Source organism: Apiospora hydei, assembly GCF_038363865.1.
Source record: "Apiospora hydei strain CBS 114990 chromosome Unknown utg000005l_segment0_segment0, whole genome shotgun sequence".
In the NCBI taxonomy this organism is placed as follows: domain Eukaryota; kingdom Fungi; phylum Ascomycota; class Sordariomycetes; order Amphisphaeriales; family Apiosporaceae; genus Apiospora; species Apiospora hydei.
Genome location: NW_027117364.1, coordinates 2,347,600 through 2,368,509, shown reverse-complemented (window position 1 = coordinate 2,368,509; position 20,910 = coordinate 2,347,600). Strand labels below are relative to the sequence as shown.

Genomic DNA, 20,910 nt, shown 5'->3' with positions numbered 1-20,910 from the left:
TGGGAATTCACTCGAATATCAGCTTTGAGCTGGGATCGAAGCCTGAGATGTGCATCTCCGCGACACCGATAGTCTTCGAGCGACCACAGCCGGGGGCTGCGAGGATGCTATTGGATGCTATTGGATGAGAAGCCAGAGACGCAGTGGTTTGGATCTTGCGCTGCGGCGGGGATGCTACAGTACAACCGCAAGGAGAGTGTTTCTGCCTTCTCCGGCGCCTTGGAATTTCGGGTACCTAATGCAGGCAATGTGTCATGCGGTTTGCGTGTGATGCTGGAGGGCGGCATCCTTCCTCGCCGTCCATCATGGGCAATCAAGCCATGGTTCAATGTTGATAAGGGAAAGTCGAGATAAGTACGCCCCTCAGGCCAATCAGGACGGGCCTTGAGCAGGAGCCGTTTTCTTGGTTCGGTTAGGTGCCTCCTAGGTAGCGTGGCAGGAGTTGTAGCACCGCGGAGAAGTAAGAGCGCGGAGGAGAACGGATTGCCTTCAGTGGGGCTCCATGACTTCGAGTTACTCGAATGGCCTGCTGCTGCTGTTGCTGCTGCTGCTGTGTCCCTCGTTGTTGCCTTTGCTTCTCTTTCTCTCTTTTCCGGCTTGCATTGGCTTGAGGAGAGGAAGGCTCGAGTCAAATCTGGGCAACCATGTGTTGTTACTCCCGAGCTCCCGTTCGGGCAGATCCGGGCTGCTGCAACTTTCGCACTCAATCTTCAATCCATCCATGCGGCTCAAGCAACTCCGCGCCAATCGTCGGCCTTTCCTTAGTAATAGACGTACGACGTTAATCACCTCGGAACTCTATCGCTCAGTAGTCGGTATCCTCTTGGTATTGTGCGGCCCGTTGCGATGGCTCAAGTAGTTCTTCCCCCTTTCTTTGCTGTTGTTGTTTGCGACATCGTGAAACCCGGCCTGGAGCAGGCATTGCAGGCATTGCAGGCCCAGCACTGCTGCTCCTACCATATTATGCCCTCCTGTACGGAACAGAGGTCATTTGATGCCATGGCATGATGTTTATCGTCAGCTTCTAGACATTACCTATATATCGCTGGAAAGACTGGCGGTGGAGGCTCGTTACATATCTATGCACCGTCGATTTGAGAAATGTGACTCCAACGTATTCATTTGGTGGGAACATGATACTATATTATCATAATCACACACACACAGAGAGAGAGAGAGAGCCAAAAAAAAGGCGACACACGTCTTCGCTCGCCATTGTTCAGCAGTACAACTAACGCATGTACTTCGAAGCACACCCACAAGAGCGCCTGCAGTAAGTTAACGGTCAGGTCTGTATACGTAATGATAGACTCCATCTGTGGCTATGGCGATGAGTTATGATGTCCATGTATCTTGTAAGGCGCTTGCCTCCCCGTCGTCCTCGATACAATTCTAGACAACGATACCTTTGGTATCAAGCTAGACAAGAATGCCGCCATTCCTTCACGCAATATACGTACAGGACGTCCTCAGATCTACCTCGTAAAGCCCGCGTGTTCCTCATTTTTCGGTTTCCAAGCTTACCGTCGACTCTCATCTCTTCCTAATCCAGCGGCACCGATCCCTCCAAGACCGCCTATCCTGAAACCCCCATTCCTGATCTATGGCACGATGGATTCTGATCCGTGCTGAATTTATCCAGGGCCCGTCCTGGCCAGAGGCTAACCAAGTGCCGACAATGGAGCGGCGGTCGCCTTCGAGATAGACAACGGGTCCCGAAACGGGGTCTTCGACGACGGAGCCCCGGCAGCCAAGCGTTCCCGTTAGCATGCGCATCATTTCACGGGGAAAGTCATCAGTAAAGATCCTAAGACGTGGCTCCCACTCGCGCTGGGATAATCCGTGAATCGTCGTCATGACGGCGCTGCCCGCTTCCGGTTCCTGCTCCGGGGCGCCGTTGGACGGCGGCATGAAGCCTACGCGGCGCCGGTGGGCGCGTATGTGGATGGTCGGTCCGCCGACGACGGCACCGGCGCCCAGGGTGTGGCGAAGACTGCCGAGAAGGCTGCACATTCTTGGAAACCTGCTTCTTCTTCTTCTTCTTCTTCTTCTGAGGGAGGCGGGACTTATGTACAAATAAAACCCGTATTACAGGTGTGACGGGTTGGGAGTTCACTTTATCCAGATTCTGATACTGATGGCAGGAAGGTTGGTTGCATTCAATTTCTACATACCACGTATGAGAACCAAAGTCAACGGCCGCCTTCAAATACAGCCCAGGTAAGGTCTCCAGGGGCTTCTTCCGAATCGACACAAAGCGATTGTGTTCACGATACTTCGTGGTTCGCAGACAACTGTACTGCCCCGTCTTTGAGCAAAGCTGGTGGCACAGAAATGCCCCGGCAGAAGCAATAAAGGCATTGTGACGTCCTTTCCTTGAGCATTGTAGGATGAAAGAGCTTTCTGGTCGGGTTGACCAAGTCCCAGATGGCAACGGGACGGCAAAGGAACAAGCCACCTGCTTTGCGTCACTCTGCCACGCAGTTCCCCGATTCTCTTCTGTCCATACTTCAGCTTCAAAGGAAGTTCTGCCTGCAGTCAGGCAGTTCCGGGTGGACCGAGCATGACAAAATCACCTCATTTCCCATCTCACGCGATCAAGAAAGCCTTGACGGACACTGTCTGATCAACTCAGTAAAGGCAGACGACAGACATCTTGTCGAAGCGGCAGAGTGGGTGGCGCCCAAAAATACAGAGACGGGAGACACGTATTATTGATTACCTGCATGCAGCCCATCCTGACAGATCAACAACAAAAAACGGTACATCCGGGGCTGCCAGGATGTTGTGTTCTGACCATGCAACATTTCCACTTTCCATCTGGAGTTTCAAGGCTATTCTCGTAACTGACCGACAGACAGGCAGGCCCCATGTTGACCAGAGCATCTCACCTGCCGAAGAACAAACAAAAGTGATATGATGAATGTGGAATGAGATGATGAATTGTGAGGTTTCGACCACTGGCTACACGGGCCAGTGGGTATTCATGTCTTCATCGCATGCCCCTTGCCGTTCCCATGTTGACTAACCTCACGGACATGCCGAACGGTCGATAGGGATTCGGCGGGCTGTGATAGGCGGGAGCGTGTGCTGGGAAAGAAAGGAGGAGCCTCTGCCGCCCACCCAGGTCAGCTAGCCCTCAGACCAACCAGCCACAGCACCCTGCCACCGATGCAATGCCATGGATTTTGGAATTGCTCCAGAATCCTTCGCGGGCATCTTGCCTTTGGCTGCAGCTGATGCAGCTGAGATCCAACATTTCCTTTTCCGCACATCTGCTGCATGCCCGCATGCCCGCATGCGGTCGTGTTTCGGCCGGGCTGGCGATGTAACCTCGGGCCCTTCGAAACACCCGCCCAAATAGGAAAGCTTCCAGAAGGCTGAGGCCCTGGAAATGGCGCTAAGCTTGGCTGAAACGTGGCTGCATGTGCTGGCGTGCAAGCTGACAGGTAGGTAACCTACTACTGCTGCTGCTGCACTGGACAGGGGGGGTCATCGACCAGTCGAGCGTGGTGTCCCGCAGTATCCATTAGTTGTGCTGTTTTGAGAACCTCGAATTCGCATATGAAGATGGTGACTGCTCTGTTTGCGAGAGCTCGAGATGCGCCTGGGAACCAGTCGTCTAACGCGGCTGTTTCCCGAGGGCTCATCCCATCGTGCTCTCTGCTTGGGCTCACACCGCTCCGAACCAGATGCCGCAATAAACGCTTTTATTAGCGCAAGGAGATTTTCCGCCGGCTCAAGGGATTACCGTAAATACATCATTTTTGTCCGCTGGACTGGGATACTGGGGCACGTGGAGCACAAGGATTCTTTTTTGGATGCGTCGTACGTAATCGTAGAATAGCGGCGTGTTTCACGCGTCTGCATCCATCGTGGAACGGTTCGATACTGTCAACTTGCATCGTCCCAGAGAGGTTTTAACGGTATTGCAGGTTCCTGGCGGCTATTCGAAGTAGCATTGGTCAGGTTCTCCCTGGAGGGCAGGCTAGTGTCGCCTAGAGTTGCAGCTTGCCTCTTAGTCGAGACGTTACTGTACCTAAAGTGTGTAGTCGGGAGGCCAGACCCGGGGAGAGGGACGTTCGTAAGTCGTTGGAATTAAACCTCGAACACCGAAAATGAGAGGAAAGCCACCGCTATTGATCGATTTTGCACTGACCGTAGCGGCCGCTTGCTGGCCACTACTGAGTCCTGACTGCTACGTTGGCCAAAGAAAATCAACCCTAGCACTTTAGGCTTGCTTTCCAATAACGCTCAAACAAACCCAAGAGCAAGCCTGCGGCGTACCCCATTGGCCCCTACATCTGACCTTACGTTAGACCGTTGGGGATCCAAGTGTGGTGGATGCAGTCTTCTTGTTTCTCTCGGCCAACGTTGCCATACACTCGTGTTCCCCAAGAGCGACACATCGTGGCACCCGTCGTGTAAAAAGAGAAACATCAGATTGCCCGACTCAGGCACGGATTCCCACGTGGAAGCGGACCGGTGAGACCTCCCCAATCAAGATCTGAGGGCTCGGTCAGGTTGTCGAGATGTATCACTTTCTTTACCAATATACATCTCTCCCGTGGGAGGTCTAGACTTGCAACGACATGCCGTGAACAAACTGTACTGCATTGCAATATGTGCGGCAGCTTTCGCACAGATCCATGCCCAGGAACTCTCGGCGAACTCTACGACATGTATGGAAACGAATACTGGTACATACAGGGTCTTCGTGGCATGCCATCATCACCATCATTATATGGCAGCAAAGGACTACATGTCACATCGTCCTGGGCAAGTGAACGCGGTAGTGATTGGCACGGAAGATGCCGGCAAACCTGTTCCGACACACTCATCAAAGAACGGGCCATTCCGTTGCACAATGATGTTTCCGTCGCGCAGGCAATTTATCAAGTCTTTCAGATTGATGGGTTTAGGAAGCTGGCATACGTTACCGGCCGTCGTATAAGTAGGACAGTCACGAGAGCGGCCAGGCATGCATACGTTTAACCCCAGGATCAAATTGCAAGTATTGCGATTGCGCTGTTGTGCACTTTTGAGCTGACCTATCGTGAGGGGAATGAGAAGATTTGCACATAAGCGACCTACCTACATTACCACTAGTCGTGCTGGTAAGCAGGGAGACCAGATGATCTTGGATAGTTGGTATGCTGGCCCCGTTCAACATTCAATTCAATCGATAGCTTGTTGGTGTTTAAGCCCAAACTGGCATGTATGCTCCGATGTGACCCTGGGCTGAACTGGAAGCTGGACCCCTTGGCTTGATCGTTTGCCCACCTGCGACTTGTAACCATCGCTAGCAGGGATACTTCCATGCATAGGCCTTAGGCCCAGCCCAAACCAGCTTCCTACAGAATGTACAATTGTCATATCCCTGATCGACGTGACGGTATCTCCTGAGCATCGCATTCTGACGGATTCATCCATCATGCATGCCTATCAATAACCCCGAGTTCGTGAACCCTGGCTACTACATACATGTATGTACTGACTGTACTGACTGCTGGACATACCAGACCAGCGTGTCAGCATTCGCAACACTCACTATCGAGGTGCAGTAAGGTAAGGAAGTAGGTATGCCGGCCGATAGCCGTCTATTCGACATAAGAAATAGCAGAACACCAACCCAGCACAAGTTGTTAGTGACCGCTTGATAGCATGGGTGCTGCCCCTGCCACTGATATGAGATATGTACATATGTACGTATGTATGTACGTATGGAGCCAGTGCAACAGCATGAAGAAACCCTACCTACGCATCTCCGTTGTGACGGCGCACGATCATCAGACAAGAATAAGCAATGCGGATTTGAGGCAGAGTGTGTACGGAGGTATCAGGGCTTGATGGGATAGCGGACAAACACAGATCGACTCGTTAAGTAGGTAGGCACCTGAGGCAGACAGTATGGACACGAAATGGAACCCAGAGGAGGAGTAGGGGCCATGTCGAGAAAAAAGAGAGACATGGAGTGAGAGAGAAAACGAGAGCTAACTGGGGTCTGGGCTGGGTTCTAGGTGCCCCATGAACTGATCTGCAGGCCGCTAAGCTAAAATAGTGACCTGCAATTACTTAAGAAACCAACCATCAGGATCCCTCGCCTGCTTTGTCCCACGCTGCCCATGCTGCCCACGCCCGCCGCGAGCCGCTCACGTCCAGTTATTACTTGCCTACGACTACTGCACTGTCTGCATTGCCTACATACATATCGATTCCGTCTTGGAGTATTGTTACAGGCCTCCATATCTGCAGGCCTGCCTGTTGGCACAATCTACAATAATCTTGGTGGCAGGTAAGAGCATATCAGCAGTGCAGCGGGCTGAGTCGTAGCATTTGATTGAAGCAAGCAACTCGCACGTGGGAATCAGCCACTAGGTACGGTGCAAAAGCGCATTACTTTACCTCCGTCTGCGTGCCGTCACTCGTCGATCCTTTATCAGGGCCCCATAAGTGTTCCAGAACCGTGCAAGTCTGGAAAGCCTAGGGAGGAACGAATGAATAGGAAGAAGGGGGTGAGCAACAGCGAGACTGAGAGCTCCGAGCAAGGCAGGATTATTCTTGTTATTATTATTACCATCGTGGACTGGCATATCGATGGGGTCTATGATTCTTTTCCTGCCATACCATACCCCAATTTGAAGTATACCAGTACATCTCGAGTCGAGATCCGAAACTTAATCCATCGAGCACCCAGCGAGCAACGACCGCCTTGCCCTGCCCCTCCTGGCCGACCCAACCCAAGCCCGGTCACCGACAACCGACTGACAGCTTTCTCCCATCCACCAGACCCTGCCTCTGTCGCTCGCTCGCTCGCTGTTCAAATCTTCGAGTCTCTCCGACAATCCGTCCCAGACAAACCGCAGCATCGAGGAGAGCAACCCTTAATGCAGCCATGGGCAACAGTCAGGGCAAGCCCGTTGACCTCAACGGCGAAGGTATGTTGATTTCCGCATCCCGATTGATTACCCCGTCCCATCCCATTGCAATTTAGTCCATTGCATACCCTCACAGCGCTGCATCTCCATCCACGCCTGCCCAGGTCCTGGCCGTGGTGGAGGTGTGAACCCCTCTTCGTCGTGCAGTCCTCCCGGATCCCTTCAACCCGCCTTGCCTCCGTCGTCGAATAAGACAATAAGCTGACAGAGCTCAATCGTACCAGTAAACCTCAACCATTTCCGCCTACTTCGAGTCGTCGGTCGTGGTGCGTTCGGCAAAGTTCGAATCGTCGAGAGGAAAGACACATCGCTCTCCTTTGCCCTGAAATACATCCGTAAAGATGAGGGTACGTTACAAACCCATCACCCTCCTACCTATGATCGAGAGAAGAAAAGACACGGAGATAGTTGGACCAAAGCTGAGACCCGGTTACAGTCGTTCGATCCGAAAGCGTTAGAAATATAATACGAGAGCGGCGCATGCTCGAGCATGTGAACCATCCCTTTATTTGCAATCTGCGCTACAGTTTCCAGGATATCGAGTATATGTAGGATCCCCTCTGGCTTCCTTTGTCCCGAAACCCTTTTACTAAGTCTCGACAACAGGTACTTGGTGGTTGATTTGATGAGCGGCGGCGATCTACGATTTCACATTTCCAGAAAGACCTTCACCGAGGACGCAGTGCGGTTTTGGATTGCCGAGCTGGGCTGCGCTCTCCGATACGTTCACGGACAGGGCATCATACACCGCGATGTCAAACCCGACAACGTGCTCCTGGATGCGGACGGCCATGTTCATTTGACCGATTTTGTGAGATTTGGCCCCCCAACCTTCATGACTCTATACCGATGCGGGGGTACTGGAACTAACACTAGCTTCTACCAGAACGTTGCGTCAGATGTTATACCAGGCAAGGTGCTGACCAGCAAGTCGGGCACATTGGCATACTTGGCCCCCGAGGTCTATAGCGGCAAAGGTTACACTGTGACTGCCGATTGGTGGTCGCTGGGTGTTTTGTTTTACGAATGTATATACAACAAAGTATGTCATCTACCGTCCATGTGTACGTCTCCGATGTTGGCAGTAACTAACCAAGTGTGCAACAACAGCGCCCCTTCGAAGGAAACTCGGAATCTAGTCTATCGGCGACCATTCAAGCTGCGAGCCCCAAATGGCCCATCACCTCGCCGCCCGTCACCCTCCCCTGCCTCTACGCGATCCAGGCCGCTCTGACAGCCGACCCGGACAAACGGATGGGGGCTACCTGGGATAGCTTCGTTAGGCACCAGTTCTTCCAAATGATTGATTTCGATGCCTTGGAGCGGAAGGAGGTAGAACCCGTCTTCGTGCCGTCTTCGGATAAGACCAATTTTGATGCTACATATGATCTCGAAGAGTTGCTGCTCGAAGAGGCCCCTTGGAAGCAAGAGCACGCAGACAAAAGCCACGCGAGAAGTTGAAGGACGATGCAACCGAGAAGGAAATCCGCGAGGAAGAGCTGTACCGCTCTATTGAACGCGACTTCTGCCCCTTTGATTATACGGTGGCGGCGTACAACAAGTGAGTTGCTTTTGATGTCAAACTGTGCATCTGCATGAAGAGCGCGGCCTTTGCTAACTTGACATAGACTTGCTGCAATGCAAAACGGGGAGGGCGAGTCGAATAACGGTGCCGGCCAGACCACCGAGGAGAATGCCCACGCTCATGGGCAAGCGATGAGCGTAAACACCGCCGTACCTGCCATGCCTACCAACGGCAACCCTTCGCAATACCAGGCAGGCCCAGGACAGCAACCCCAACAACACGTGGATGCCCACAATCGACCCCACGACCCTCGTCAAGCGCGCGGAGGACCGGCCAGGCCTCCTCCACTGCCGCCGTATCCAAACTCGTATGCGGCTGGCCACCACAGGTCGCAACCTTCGGGCATGCGAGTTCAGTCTCCAACGGGTGGTATCCAGATGACAATCGATGCTGCAGGCAGCTGGTCACAACTGGCGAGGCAAGACGCGACGTTGCCGGCGGATGCCAACACGGCCCCCGACGACAAAACCAGCAGCTCCAGCGGTGGTGGTGTATTTAGTATATTTGGGCGCAAAAGGGTCGCGGCCACAGCCCCAAGCCGAAAGAGAGGGGAGTTTTGGGGAAGGAGGGCGCACGAGTTATTATTGGTTGACGATTTTCTGCATATCCGGCTTTCTTCTGCGCATCTGGACGGGCGGACATGAACGACACTATGGGTTGCACCATTATACCCTATCAGGTGCAATTCATCACATTTTTCCCATTTTGAGCAATTATGAGCGCTGGACTTTGGGATTGGTCATGGATACTGGCCTACGATATCAACTGTCCTTGGGGATGGTTTTGGGGCAATGGTATCGCATTGTAAAAACAAGGAAATGGCGGCGGCCGTTGCTGCCTATGCCCCCTGAACTTGTATGAATAGGGGCGAGGGCAAGAGTATAATCTCACCTGGCCACAACTATTCTATCGCTATCAAGCTACTGTCGACGTCTCGTGTCGCGCGGGCGGCACCATCTCGAATGGAGCTGGCTGGCTTCTCTCGATTACTGGGGGATGATTCGGCCCACAGTGCATCCACTCGAGATACCGAAGCATTCTGAGCGAAGATTTGTCATGGTAGGACTCTCTGGTGTTGAATTAGCCGCGGAACCGGTATGGTCGCTGTTGAAGCCTGCAGCACAAGTAGAATGGATATATGGCCCTCTTGGGCTTGCGCATCGGTACGAGGAGTCTGGTGAAGTCACTGCATCGGAAACGGTAGCTGTACTCGACCGTCGCTCGCTTCGATCGTATGTTGGGTATGGACCGACAAATGGGACAACATTTATGCCAATGAGATCAATGATATACGAACACTGCGAAGAAGAAAAAAGACGTGAATCGGGACTGATTTGTGCTCGTCCTACCCCCAAATGTAGCCCCTGATCCGCTGGCCCGAGTAACTCTTTCTCCTGTCAACCTCGAATTGAGGCTCAACCGGATATGTCCTACCAGGTCTACCTGCACCTGTCGTATACTCGGGCAGTTCGGTCGGGGCGTACTGACAAACAGGGCGCAAGCTACATGGGCACGATTGCTAAAGGTTCCAGTTATTGGCCAGTGTGGTTGTACTTGGTTGAGGTGGCACGCCACTCTTCTCTCCGGGAATGGCCCATTCTCCAGGCCTTACCCTTGCTCAGATGGGTTTGCATTGTGGTGTTGGTTCACCGAAGAAATGTTGCCATTGTTGGGGAAGCCTCAGCAAACACGGGCGAGGCTTACTCCAAACCCCTCACTCCGGAACACAGCCCCACCTGCGTGAAGCAAGCCTCCCACGCCCAGCTAAATTGCTTGGGTAGGGACACGTTTGGCTCCTGACCGGGTTGGTGCCAAGCGCGAGACCAGGCTTCACTACACTTGGGCAATTAGTTGGTTGCCTCGCGAGGCTCGCGAGCCGCTTGCGTGTCTGGTTTGCCGTACACGCCCCGGCATCTTGGGAAGAATGCGAATGGACGGGCGGCCCTCGAGTCTGGAATACCCGCCCCGTTGATGTTTGTGTGTGTCAGTGTGGGAGATTCGAGAACACACACCTAAGAACACAAACAGGTGTGAGGCTCTGCTCTGATTGCTTCCGCATACTCACCGGGCGCATGCCCTCTTTCTGAGACAGCGGTTGCAGGTAGCTACAATGGAACCAGGAGCGAGCAGAGGAGGCATGGCATGGACAGGGAAACGTACACGGCTTATATAGAGCTCTGCTTCTCGCCCTGTTGTCGAGAGGATCTTATGTTTGCCCTCCCCAACCTCCTTTTCAACTGTCTATCCCTGCCCACTTCATGTCCTTGTGATACTCATCAAGAGGGCGTCCTGGCCGGTAGTGCACCCAGTATAAGTTACCTAAATCTACGGGAGAAAAACGTTGATTGGGCCCCGGGGAGCCAAGGGTGTCGTCTTTCACAACACTACAGAGTCATACATCGTATCACTGGGCAAAGAAGCGAGCACGGGCTTGTTAGGGCGGCACACCGTCACCCCTAACCTGAACGCCCCAATTACTTGCTCTTTCTACCACACCCACCACCGCCGAGGCTGACCCGAAATCACGACGGCCTGAGCGAACCCACCAGCCCCTTTCGTCATAAGAACCTCTTGGTTGCCGATCCCCTGACACATACAAAATGGGTGGTCACCATCATCGCTCCTCGGACGTCGCGTCCCTGTACTCATGTTCTTCCCACGGCTCCCGCTCGTCCTATTCCTCCGGCTCCAGCTCTTCTCGCTCCTGTGGCAGCAGCAGCAGCAGCAGCAGTAGCAGCGGCGGCGGCCGGAGTCGCCACTCCTCCGGGAGCCACTCCCCCTCCTCCTCGTCTTGCTACTCCAACGCCTCGCAGGGGTCGAACGGTAGCGTGAGCCGACGCATCGACAAATTTGACAACCCGGCCCTCCGCATAATGGCTCACATTGTGCGCGGGCCCCTTCGCGGGTACTTCGGGCGGCAGGGGCAGCAGGCACTCGCATCACCACCGACACCACTCGTCTTCTTCCTCGAGTGGGGGCAGCAGCAAGCGCCACCGGAGTCGTGGCCGGTCGCCGGCGTCGTGGGACTCGGATGGTAGCGACAGCGGCAGTGATGATGAAAGCGATGATGGCGGGAGCAGTCGGGGCTCCTCGCCGACGCGGTTCGGGTATGGGCCCGGCGGTCCGGTAGGGCCCATGAGCGGAGGCGGAGGAGGAGGCGGCAGTCCGTTTGGACCCGCGGGCTTTGTTCAGCTGAGTGGTCGTGGCGGCGGCAGCGGCGGTTATGGTGGTGGTGACAGTCCGACATACGGCGTGCCTGTTCCGGCGCCCCTTCCTTGTGTTGGCGGACCACGGCGGAGGGTGGCGGCGCCAGATCCGATGTGGGCGATCCCGCAGCCGGGACAGAGGTACCGGCAACCGACTGTGGAGTTGGTGAACGAATAAGGAGGAAAGAAGCATTTCCGGGCTTGTGTAGTGCACAGCCATCTTCCTCCTTTCTGCTCTGTTGCTCTGCTTGTCTGTTATTATGCTACTCCTTTGCTTCTTCTTTTTTTCTCCGGTACGGGTTTACAAGTGGTTTTTAACAAGGCTGGTATGGAAGTTCCACGGCGTTGGAGGAGTCCAGGTCATATCCAAGTCCTTGATGAAGGCCGGCACCCGGAGTTGTTGATTTCTTGGTCTGTTTACTATCGTTTCGCTATCTATAGGCGCAACTCATGTACCTATATGTTATTCCGGTATCACACACTCTGGGATGCAACGAGTTGGTTATCTATCACCAGTTCCCATGCATGTGTCCATCGTACAGTACAGCATTCCACTCCAGTAGCCCCAGTCGGCAGGCATAACGTGACTTGACTGTGCTGGGCCGCATTCGATGCATCGTGCTTGATCCATTCCCCAGACCCGCAGGTGTGGATGGGTTCTGCATCTGCCGGCTTACGAAGCAGCTAAGCGTGCAAATGACAAAGGGGATGTGTAAGACAGGCAAACGCACAGCAGCAGCGGCTCAGCTAGGTCCTAGACAACAAGCTATGTTCGGTGTAGGAATCAATCAATGGTGGTGGATGGGACGTACGGCAGGCTGGATGAGCCACACCAGCGACATGCCATCATGCATGCTCTGCCGGCTGCCTGGGAAGTCCTGCGACATTGCACTGCATGCAGAGTGAGATATGGCGGCATCGTCGAGGCCTTTCTTTGTGTGCACTGTTGCCTACGGAGGTCGTCTCCAATACCACCCCGGATTTTGCCCCCAGCATCAATGGATCGACCGACATGTCAATCGACGTAAGAAAGCAGGTAGGCCTCCATCCAGTCCCGAGACACAGTTTTCGCAAATTCGAAGGCTGAAACGGCAACAAAGAGGATGAAATGACAGAAGCTCATTGACTGGCTGGCTACCTACCTACTTACCTAAAGTTATGTAAGTACTTAAGGTCTAAGGTAGGTTAAGTACATCAATGATGTAGGTAATGATATGCGCCTAACCGTAGCTGCTTGTTTCTGCCTGGCCAGCTCCAGTCTAAGCCACGCAGTGTCCACCCCAATACCTATCCGTGCCTATCCGTGCCTGACCATCGCCAGTCATTTGGCAAGGGCGTCGTCTATCGGGCATGCACTCCGAGGAACAGGAAGGTTGGATCCTCCTCTGCCTAGGTACCTACCTACCTGCCTAGGTGCCTGCCTACCTACCTACACTAATGCCCACCGCCCACCGCCAGTGCCTGCCTTCCGGCATGAGTAACTCACCACATGCACTGCATTCACGCGAGGACATGTTGTGCGCGTGCTGGCCGCCTCTGGCCCTCTGCTCTCTTAGCCCCTGTGCAAGGAGCCTAGCCAAGTAGGTACCGACACAGCACGTCGGACACAGGCAGGTGCATATGCATACACCTACGATGACGGGCACAGCCAACCCTGCTCTCTCTACCTATATAAGGGCCATCCGTCATCCTCTGGCCTATCTTCATGCCCCCAAGCATCACTTCTCACCATGGCCAATCCCACCGTCTCTTCCCATGCGACCTGGGGCCAGCCCTCGGCCGCCGCCGCGGGTGCTGACGGCGCCCAGCCCCTCGTCATGCTGGACTTCCTCTTCCCAGGCTTCTCCGTCCTGGCTGCGGCTGTCCAAAAGTATCTGCACATCAACCTGAACCTCTACATTCCCCTTGTCATCCTCGTTGGCGCTCTCATACTGGTGTGGAACTACTCCAGCCAGCACCTTTGGGAACAGCTCGAGAATCACTTCATGTCTACCGTCGACATCCGGACAGATGACGAGATCTACAACATTCTGATGGCCTGGGTCGCCAACCAGACTTTCGCCCAGAAATCACGACGCTTCGTTGTCAACACGGACCTGAGCTCACGCTCATGGCATCTGTTTCGTTGGGACGACGACGACGACGAAGACGACGATGCCGTCGGCAGCAATGCCTCAGACAAGAGCAAGAAGGCCTTGAGTTACACTCCCTCCTTCGGCAGTCATTATTTCTGGTATCGTGGGCGGCTGCTCCTGTTCCGACGGAGCGCCAACAAGGAACAGAACTCCTTCATGCTCGTGAGCGAAAAGGAAGAGATCTCCGTTTCCTGCCTCGGCCGCAACCCTTGGATCCTCAAGGAACTGATCCACGAGGCCCGTCAAAAGTACCTCGAGAAGGACCAGCACAAGACGCTCATCTATCGCGGCACCACTCGCTCCGGCACCGCCGAGCCTCAGTGGCAGCGATGCATGAGCCGCGTCAGCCGTCCCTTCTCGACTGTCATTCTCAATGAGAAGACCAAACAGGACCTCATCGAAGATGTCACGGATTATCTGCAGCCGACCACACAGCGATGGTATGCTAACCGCGGTATTCCCTACCGCCGTGGCTATCTCCTGTACGGCCCCCTGGAACGGGCAAATCTTCCCTATCCCTGGCACTCGCAGGCTTCTTCAAGATGCGCATCTACATCGTCAGTCTCAGCTCCATCACTGCGAACGAGGAGAACCTGGCAACGCTCTTTGCAGAATTGCCCCGCCGCTGCGTTGTCCTTCTTGAGGATATTGATAGCGCTGGTCTCACGCATACACGTGACGGCGACAAGACCCAAGACACCAATGCAGCTGCTGCCTCCGAACCCCTCGAGCCTAGCCAGACCTCGGTCGGCAACGGCAACACGAACAAATCCTCTGCTAGTGCTGCCCCTGCTCCTCCCGGCCGCCTTTCACTGTCTGGACTGCTGAATATCCTGGATGGTGTGGCATCTCAAGAAGGCAGAGTCTTGATCATGACGACAAACCATCTCGAGAAGCTGGATAGGGCATTGATTCGGCCGGGCCGTGTGGACATGATTGTCGAGTTTGGATTGGCCGATGCGGATATGACCGCGTCCATTTTTCGGGCCATCTTTGCACGTTTGGAAGGCGATGAAAGCCCGCAAGTCGCACCTATCAATATGGACTCCGAAGTTGAGAAATCCCAGATCGAGGAGAAGGCGAAGCATCGCGCCGCTGATAAGGCTCGCATTGACGCGCTTGCCCTCGAGTTCGCCTCCAGAATCCCGGCTCATGAGTTTAGCCCTGCCGAGTTACAGGGCCATCTGATGCGCTATAAACGGAACCCCCAGCTCGCTATTGAAAAGGCCAAAGAGTTCATAGAGCAGACACGTAAGGACCGCAAAGAGAAGGAACTCAAGGATGCTGAGGACAAACGTAAGGCGGAGGAGGAAAGGAAGAAAAAGAGGAGAAGGAGGCCGAGGATAAGAAGAAGGAAGAGAAAAAGAAAAACGCAAAGGCTGAGAAGAAGAAAAAGCGACGCGAAGCAAAGTCGACAAAGTCGGGCTCTGGTTCTGACTCGAGCTCCGAAGACGACAAATCAGACTCGGCATCCGAGTCGGAATCAGAGAAAGCAAAAAGAGCAAGCGGCGCCACGGCACTAGTAAGAAGACGAAGACGGACAAGGACCCCAGTGACGGTGACAGTTCATCTGTACCAGAAGACACTCCACAGGACACCAAGGTCGCCCAGGGACATAACAAGAAGGACTCGGGATACGGTACCCCGTCTAGCGTTGGAGCATAGAGAGCGTTTCGATCCATTAGGCCGTAGGCGGGCACTTACAGGTAGAACACCTGAACATATGGCAATAGCGATAGACCATCATTCAGTTACCAGTATACCCATGCGATTTCGACCTGGCCATTGCGTCCTCGCCTGCGTGAAAACAGCTGCTGTCGACACTGTCAAAATTCACGTGTTGTTTTGAGCAAGCCAGAACATAGTATGCGAGAGTGAAATCCTCATTCGTTGACTTCTATGGATCTGCTTGAAAACAAATCGTTGGGATGTTTGAGTAAAGACATCATGCCATTGAAGGCCTTTTGTTCAATATCTTATTCCCCGCCTCTCCTATGCCATATGTGTCTGTATGCTTATGTGTGCCCAAGTCTTTTGGTTTTCTTTTGCCCTAGTAAAGAAAAGAAAATGCGAACAATGCCCCTTTCCCTATGAACCATCTGGCAAGAACTCCTTCCCCTTTCCTGAGCACACATAGGAGAAACCCACGACCTAAAAAAGAGCCCCCTCCAAGAAGGCTAAAAGAAAACACATCAAACACCCCCTTTTAGGCCATGCATGGTTATTATCGTGCTTTTCTTTTCGTCTTCTCTCTTTCGCTCCTCATCCTCTTTTCTTCATTCCATTACACCTTGCTCATCCTTGCTCGACAACATTTTTTCCTTCCATGGCAACATTGCCTCGCCTGGTCTCGCCCGCATCTTGGACGGCCGCCATGTAGTATTATATACAGCAAGCCATGGGCTAGGCCGCCAGGTCCATGCCAAGCTTGGCCTGGGCTTTACAAGACAAACAAACAAATGCTTGACAACGAATTTATCATGAAGATGATGAAGCAAAACAAGAAAAATGCAGCTTCATCACTCATAATTCTAGCGTCGTTAAGAAGGAACATGGGCTAGGCTGGCGCAAGACTTCTTCTTCAGCAGACATATGGTGGTTTGCCCTCTGTCCCTCCCTCTCCCATATTAGATTGCCCACACGAGATTTTATGCAAGTCTTGAGTGGAAGCAAAAGGGGGCGGCAGGGGAAAGAATTGTCATTATTCGTACTCGTAAGCTTTCCGAATCTCTATAAAGAACGGGCGTACTTCGTTCGACATCGACCTGGACAACCTCTCCAGATCGGCCACATGTGCCATCATCGTGGTCTTCGTTTTTCATATTAAGTCTTGCTCGTAAAATCGTCTTTCAAAACAAGAGAAAACGACAAAACGTCTTTTTATCCAGAGTCGCTCGCTCGGGCAAGGTGATATGGCAGGGCAGGCCCCCAGTCAGCCGCTACCATCAGCAATGCCAGGATCTCGTGCCTCCAGATGTCGTGGCATCTATTCGTCATGCACCCCCACACCAGCCCAGGGGTTGTCTTTCGATGCATGTCTTTTCTCGCAAAGAGAAACCGCCTTCGCTATGCAAATCAAACAGGTATGTGTACATATACAAAGCTCATCGGAGAGCGAGGGGTCGCACAAAGGTTTCGAAGGGGGCGGGCGGGCGTCGGTGAGGAGACGAGGATAGTATATATTAGGGTGAGAGTAACAGCCTCAGTTCACCGTCATCATTTGCAGGCGTTGGCTTAGCCCATTAGGCGATGGGGTGTTCATGGTACCCCCGCTCAAAACCGAACTGCTGCTGTGACTGTGGGGGATCCGTTTTGCTGGACTTGACGACGAAGGATCGTTGAAGACGCGAGTGAATGCTGGGCTCCCATCTTCGTTCTTCTCGCTTCTGTCCCGTCGCGGAGTAGTTCGAACCGGGGTTTGCGTTATATGATCAGCCTTGCGCACAATATCCGAGAGGGAATCTCTAAGGTCGCCTGCTCGCTTAACCAGTTCTTTCAGACTGTTAGTGTCGAAATTCAGTCGCCCGTTGGCGGATTCGTCGTCCGAGCCATCAGTAGGTTCTCGTCGCCGGAGTTGCATGGATTCCATGAGAGACCTGGCCACAGAAGACGGCGAGAAAGGCAACTTCGCCTGTTGTGTGTCCGGGGTCTTGGGGGTTTCGCAAGCCCCATCTTGGGATTGCTGGAAGTTCCCGAAGATATCGTCCTCGGGCGAGAAAACGGATCGTCGGCGGGCTGCAGGCCTTTCTTTAACTACCGCTGTCTTCATTTGATCCGAGATCTTGCCTCGATGGCTTTGCTCTTCGAGCGCGCTGCCGTCGAACCCTTCATCGATGAACCGGTCGTCGGCAAGTTGCGGCTCCAGGTTCTCCAATTGCACGTTGGTAGCTGAAGTGTCGGCATCGTCTTCGTCAGGGGAGGCCAGGGCTATTATACCTTCCGCTTCTCGCCACAACGTTGCTGATGAGCCAGTAAGCATATCCATCTCCCTCCTAAGCGGCAGAGTCGTTTGAGGTCATTGACCAGAAGGGACAGTTCGCGAATTTGGCCAGAATGCGCCTTGACTGTAGGCTGGGTCGCAGCGATAGACGCGGGGACAACCATTGACAGGCGGTTACCCGCTTTTACGCCTTCCGAAAAGCCTGCGTCTGCGTCCTCTTCAAACTCGAAATCTTCATCCCAATCCTCGCTCACATTCTTTGAGCCCAGACCCCAGGTGCCAAACTTCGGTTTCGAATTGTCGATGATATCCTGTACGGCAGGGACGCTTTGGCTCCGTATATGCCGCCACCGGCCCTTTCCGGCTTGGGATACGGCCGCCTCTCATGTCGAGCGCTTGTTTGCCATGGACGGTCTTGGGCCGGGACGAATGTACCTCCCCTTCAAGCTTATCGTGTTGGGCTGTCTCAGTCCAGTCAAATATGTTACTCCTCGGGCGTTCATTATTGCGCATTAGGTCGGGGTTGCTACCGGCATTACCCGTGATACTAGCCAACGCCATGCGCAAGCTAGGACTACCGCCCCGGGAGTTCATGGAGCTGGGAGGCGATAAGTGGTTGTAGACGGGATGCTCGTCCTCCCGGGCCCAGTCCAACGCGTCGTCTTCGTCAAACGAGAGCCGACTGAAATCCGTACCAGTGCTTACACGGGGGAGATCGGGAGTGATAGATGTATACTTGAAGCTCTCGTCACCCTGAAGGCTAGCAAGACGAAAGTGGGTTTCAGCCTCGTCGAAGGTTGCGCCGACCGGTGTGGGTAAACTCTCGTCTTCTTCCATTATCCTGTTGCCGCCATCATATGTTGGCCCTAGGATTTCTTGTATCGAGAGCCGCTTTGGCTTATTGTTTCCAGCGGTGCTCGGAGGCGACTCATCAAACATGGATTCCACGGGTGAGTCCAGTGTCCTTTGGCGGCCCGATCCCGCAGTCCGAAGAGAGTCATATGGCGTGTCTGTCTTGAAGTCCGTATCGTCGTCATCACCAGACGTGAAGCCGCGGTGGTAGTCCGAGCTTGCGACGGTGGATGCACGTTCCAACGTCCGACTATGGGAAACATTGGAGTTCACACGAAGGGTTGGTGGGTTCGCTGAACTTGCTGGCTTGCTATCCAAATTGGATTGGGCCATCATGTTCGTGGGCGAGCCCATTCGGGATAAGTCCATATGGAAACTCGACAGTCTAGACAGCGATGGGAGAGGTGAGTTACTGCTCTGATGAGGTGGCTGAAAAATAGCCGCCAAATCCGTTTCTGCCCTGCTGGGTGTACCCGCTCCGCCGGTGCTATTAGCTCTACCGACATGGGGAGAGCCCTGGGGACAGCCAGAATGCGCCACGGTCGGTGTTGGGTCAGAAACTTGGCGTAGTGTTTCATCCGTTGCGCCCGTACCGATCGCACCACGTTTCCTCCGACGGAGACTTCCTGACCTAGAAATCCAATTGGTGGGGAGCTGAAATGCATTGACATGGAGCGCTTGGGAGTTTTGGACGGCGTAGCACTGAGAGAGGGTCTGGATTCGTTAGAGTTTTGTGGGCTCTCTTCTGCCTCTTCACTAACGTCGGCGTCCCACGATAATTCCTGCATAGGAGGAAGGGGTGGGCCTTGTAGCACCGATCTTGGTGAGACAAGATAGGCGCCCTGGACGCTGGATGCGCGCTCCAAGCAAATCCGCTTTGGGCCCGGCTGCGAATCGCGACTGATTGGTGATGCTCTGGCGGCAATCCTAGCTATCCGTGCGTGGAAGAAAGATCTCCAAGTCGAATTGTCATTCGCTGAAATATCGAGCGCAGGCTCATGTGCTGGAAGACCCAATGTTTGCGCCCTGGGTCTAGCTCGGGAGTCGTGGGAGAATTTAGAGGCTGGGGGAGTAGCAGCCTCAGCTGTCAACTGATGGAGTGTTGCAGATCTTTGGTGGCTCGTCGCTGGCCTTCGTAGTGTTGGCATTTGTGATCTTGATCCTCGTGATACCGATGGCGAGCCTTGGCCATGGTTTGCCGAATATCTCTTCACCAGCTTGTTCGGTGGACGGGTAGACGAACTTGTTTGCCCGAAGATTGGTTGACCCGATCCATAGGAGAAAACAGAGAAGGAGAGTCTGGCCCAAGGCTAGATTTCACACTTTCGTGCTGTGACATGGGTCGTATTGATAGCCTCCGAATCCAAGAGCCATTGGAAGACGACAACGAATCTCGCGATTCTTCGGTAGCTGCAGTCCCGGATCCCGCGTCACTCTGCCTCAGGGACGAGCGCCGCCACGTTGCCAGCCTGGGGAGGCGTTGTTTGTGTTTGAATCGACCGCCGCTGCGAGCTCCTTGGCCGTATGGTTGCATTAGGACCCAGCTGGGCGGTATGTTGCTGTCGGTCGGCTGTCGATTCACCCAAGGCGGAACCAGTCGTGCCTGGACGCAAAGGGAAGGTGGGTGATATGGGCGATATCGAATCTCGGTGGGATGCTTTCCGCTTTCCTGAGGCTTGCCTCGGGGTTGAAAAGTGTGGTTCTCAGCAGGCTGGCCGAAGACGAGGCCCGTTGCCGCCGCAGCGATGGCCGTGCCGGATGCGATGAGCTGGAAAATAAAGACTCCGGATCAGTAAGGGCGTTCGATTGGAACGGTGCTAGACAGAACAATATTGGAGGGAGGGTAGTGCTGGAGGGATTCGATATAGGCCTTGGTATGCCCGATTGAGTGCTGGTGCTGGGACAGGGTATACGAGGTTGGTTGTTCCAGGGGAAAGTGCTTGACGGCGCACTTTTGACTTCATGTGCGCTGCGCAGCAAAACGAGGGTCGGGCTGGGACTTACACTAGGGACAGTCTGCATGTTGCAAGCCGGGTTCTTCTAAAGCGAGGAGTAGTAGCCGCCAGCAGAAAGGTAAAAAGGAGAAGTGGCCGAGGCTTTTCGACGCTCTCGTAACCATTGTTCGTCAAGACATGGCAGAAGACACCAGAAGAGTTTGTTCGAACGGAGGGATGCAAATCGACGTCGTTATGGCAGATAATTCGTAAACGTAAATGCGGTGTCGAGGATGTAAGACGTGCACCGGATAGTCAGT

At 53.8% G+C, this 20,910-nt stretch overlaps 5 protein-coding genes across 5 annotated transcripts; 3 read left to right on the top strand and 2 right to left on the bottom strand.

Moving 5' to 3' along the window:
- Positions 1-1,520: 1,520 nt before the first annotated feature.
- PG997_006209 (uncharacterized protein) lies at positions 1,521-2,013 on the bottom strand (the record flags this gene model as incomplete). The annotated part of the gene is made up of 2 exons (XM_066810524.1): positions 1,521-1,581; positions 1,667-2,013. 2 exons carry the CDS (start codon positions 2,011-2,013, stop codon positions 1,521-1,523), a joined length of 408 nt encoding a protein of 135 aa, XP_066669447.1.
- Positions 2,014-6,862: 4,849 nt separating this feature from the next.
- On the top strand, positions 6,863-9,167 carry PG997_006208 (kinase-like protein; the record flags this gene model as incomplete). The annotated part of the gene is made up of 7 exons (XM_066810523.1): positions 6,863-6,938; positions 7,163-7,285; positions 7,375-7,486; positions 7,545-7,980; positions 8,049-8,335; positions 8,377-8,499; positions 8,567-9,167. Exons 1-7 carry the CDS (start codon positions 6,896-6,898, stop codon positions 9,165-9,167), a joined length of 1,725 nt encoding a protein of 574 aa, XP_066669446.1. The 5' UTR covers positions 6,863-6,895.
- Positions 9,168-11,123: 1,956 nt separating this feature from the next.
- On the top strand, positions 11,124-11,561 carry PG997_006207 (uncharacterized protein; the record flags this gene model as incomplete). Its single annotated transcript, XM_066810522.1, has 1 exon — positions 11,124-11,561. One exon carries the CDS (start codon positions 11,124-11,126, stop codon positions 11,559-11,561), a length of 438 nt encoding a protein of 145 aa, XP_066669445.1.
- Positions 11,562-13,459: 1,898 nt separating this feature from the next.
- PG997_006206 (BCS1 N terminal-domain-containing protein) lies at positions 13,460-15,529 on the top strand (the record flags this gene model as incomplete). The annotated part of the gene is made up of 3 exons (XM_066810521.1): positions 13,460-14,346; positions 14,427-15,160; positions 15,444-15,529. The coding sequence occupies 3 exons, from the start codon at positions 13,460-13,462 to the stop codon at positions 15,527-15,529; spliced, it is 1,707 nt and encodes a 568-aa protein (XP_066669444.1).
- A 1,537-nt stretch (positions 15,530-17,066) lies between these two features.
- Positions 17,067-20,678, bottom strand: PG997_006205 (uncharacterized protein; the record flags this gene model as incomplete). Its single annotated transcript, XM_066810520.1, has 6 exons — positions 17,067-17,856; positions 17,898-18,115; positions 18,240-19,370; positions 19,418-19,747; positions 19,900-20,424; positions 20,661-20,678. 6 exons carry the CDS (start codon positions 20,676-20,678, stop codon positions 17,067-17,069), a joined length of 3,012 nt encoding a protein of 1,003 aa, XP_066669443.1.
- Positions 20,679-20,910: the final 232 nt, after the last annotated feature.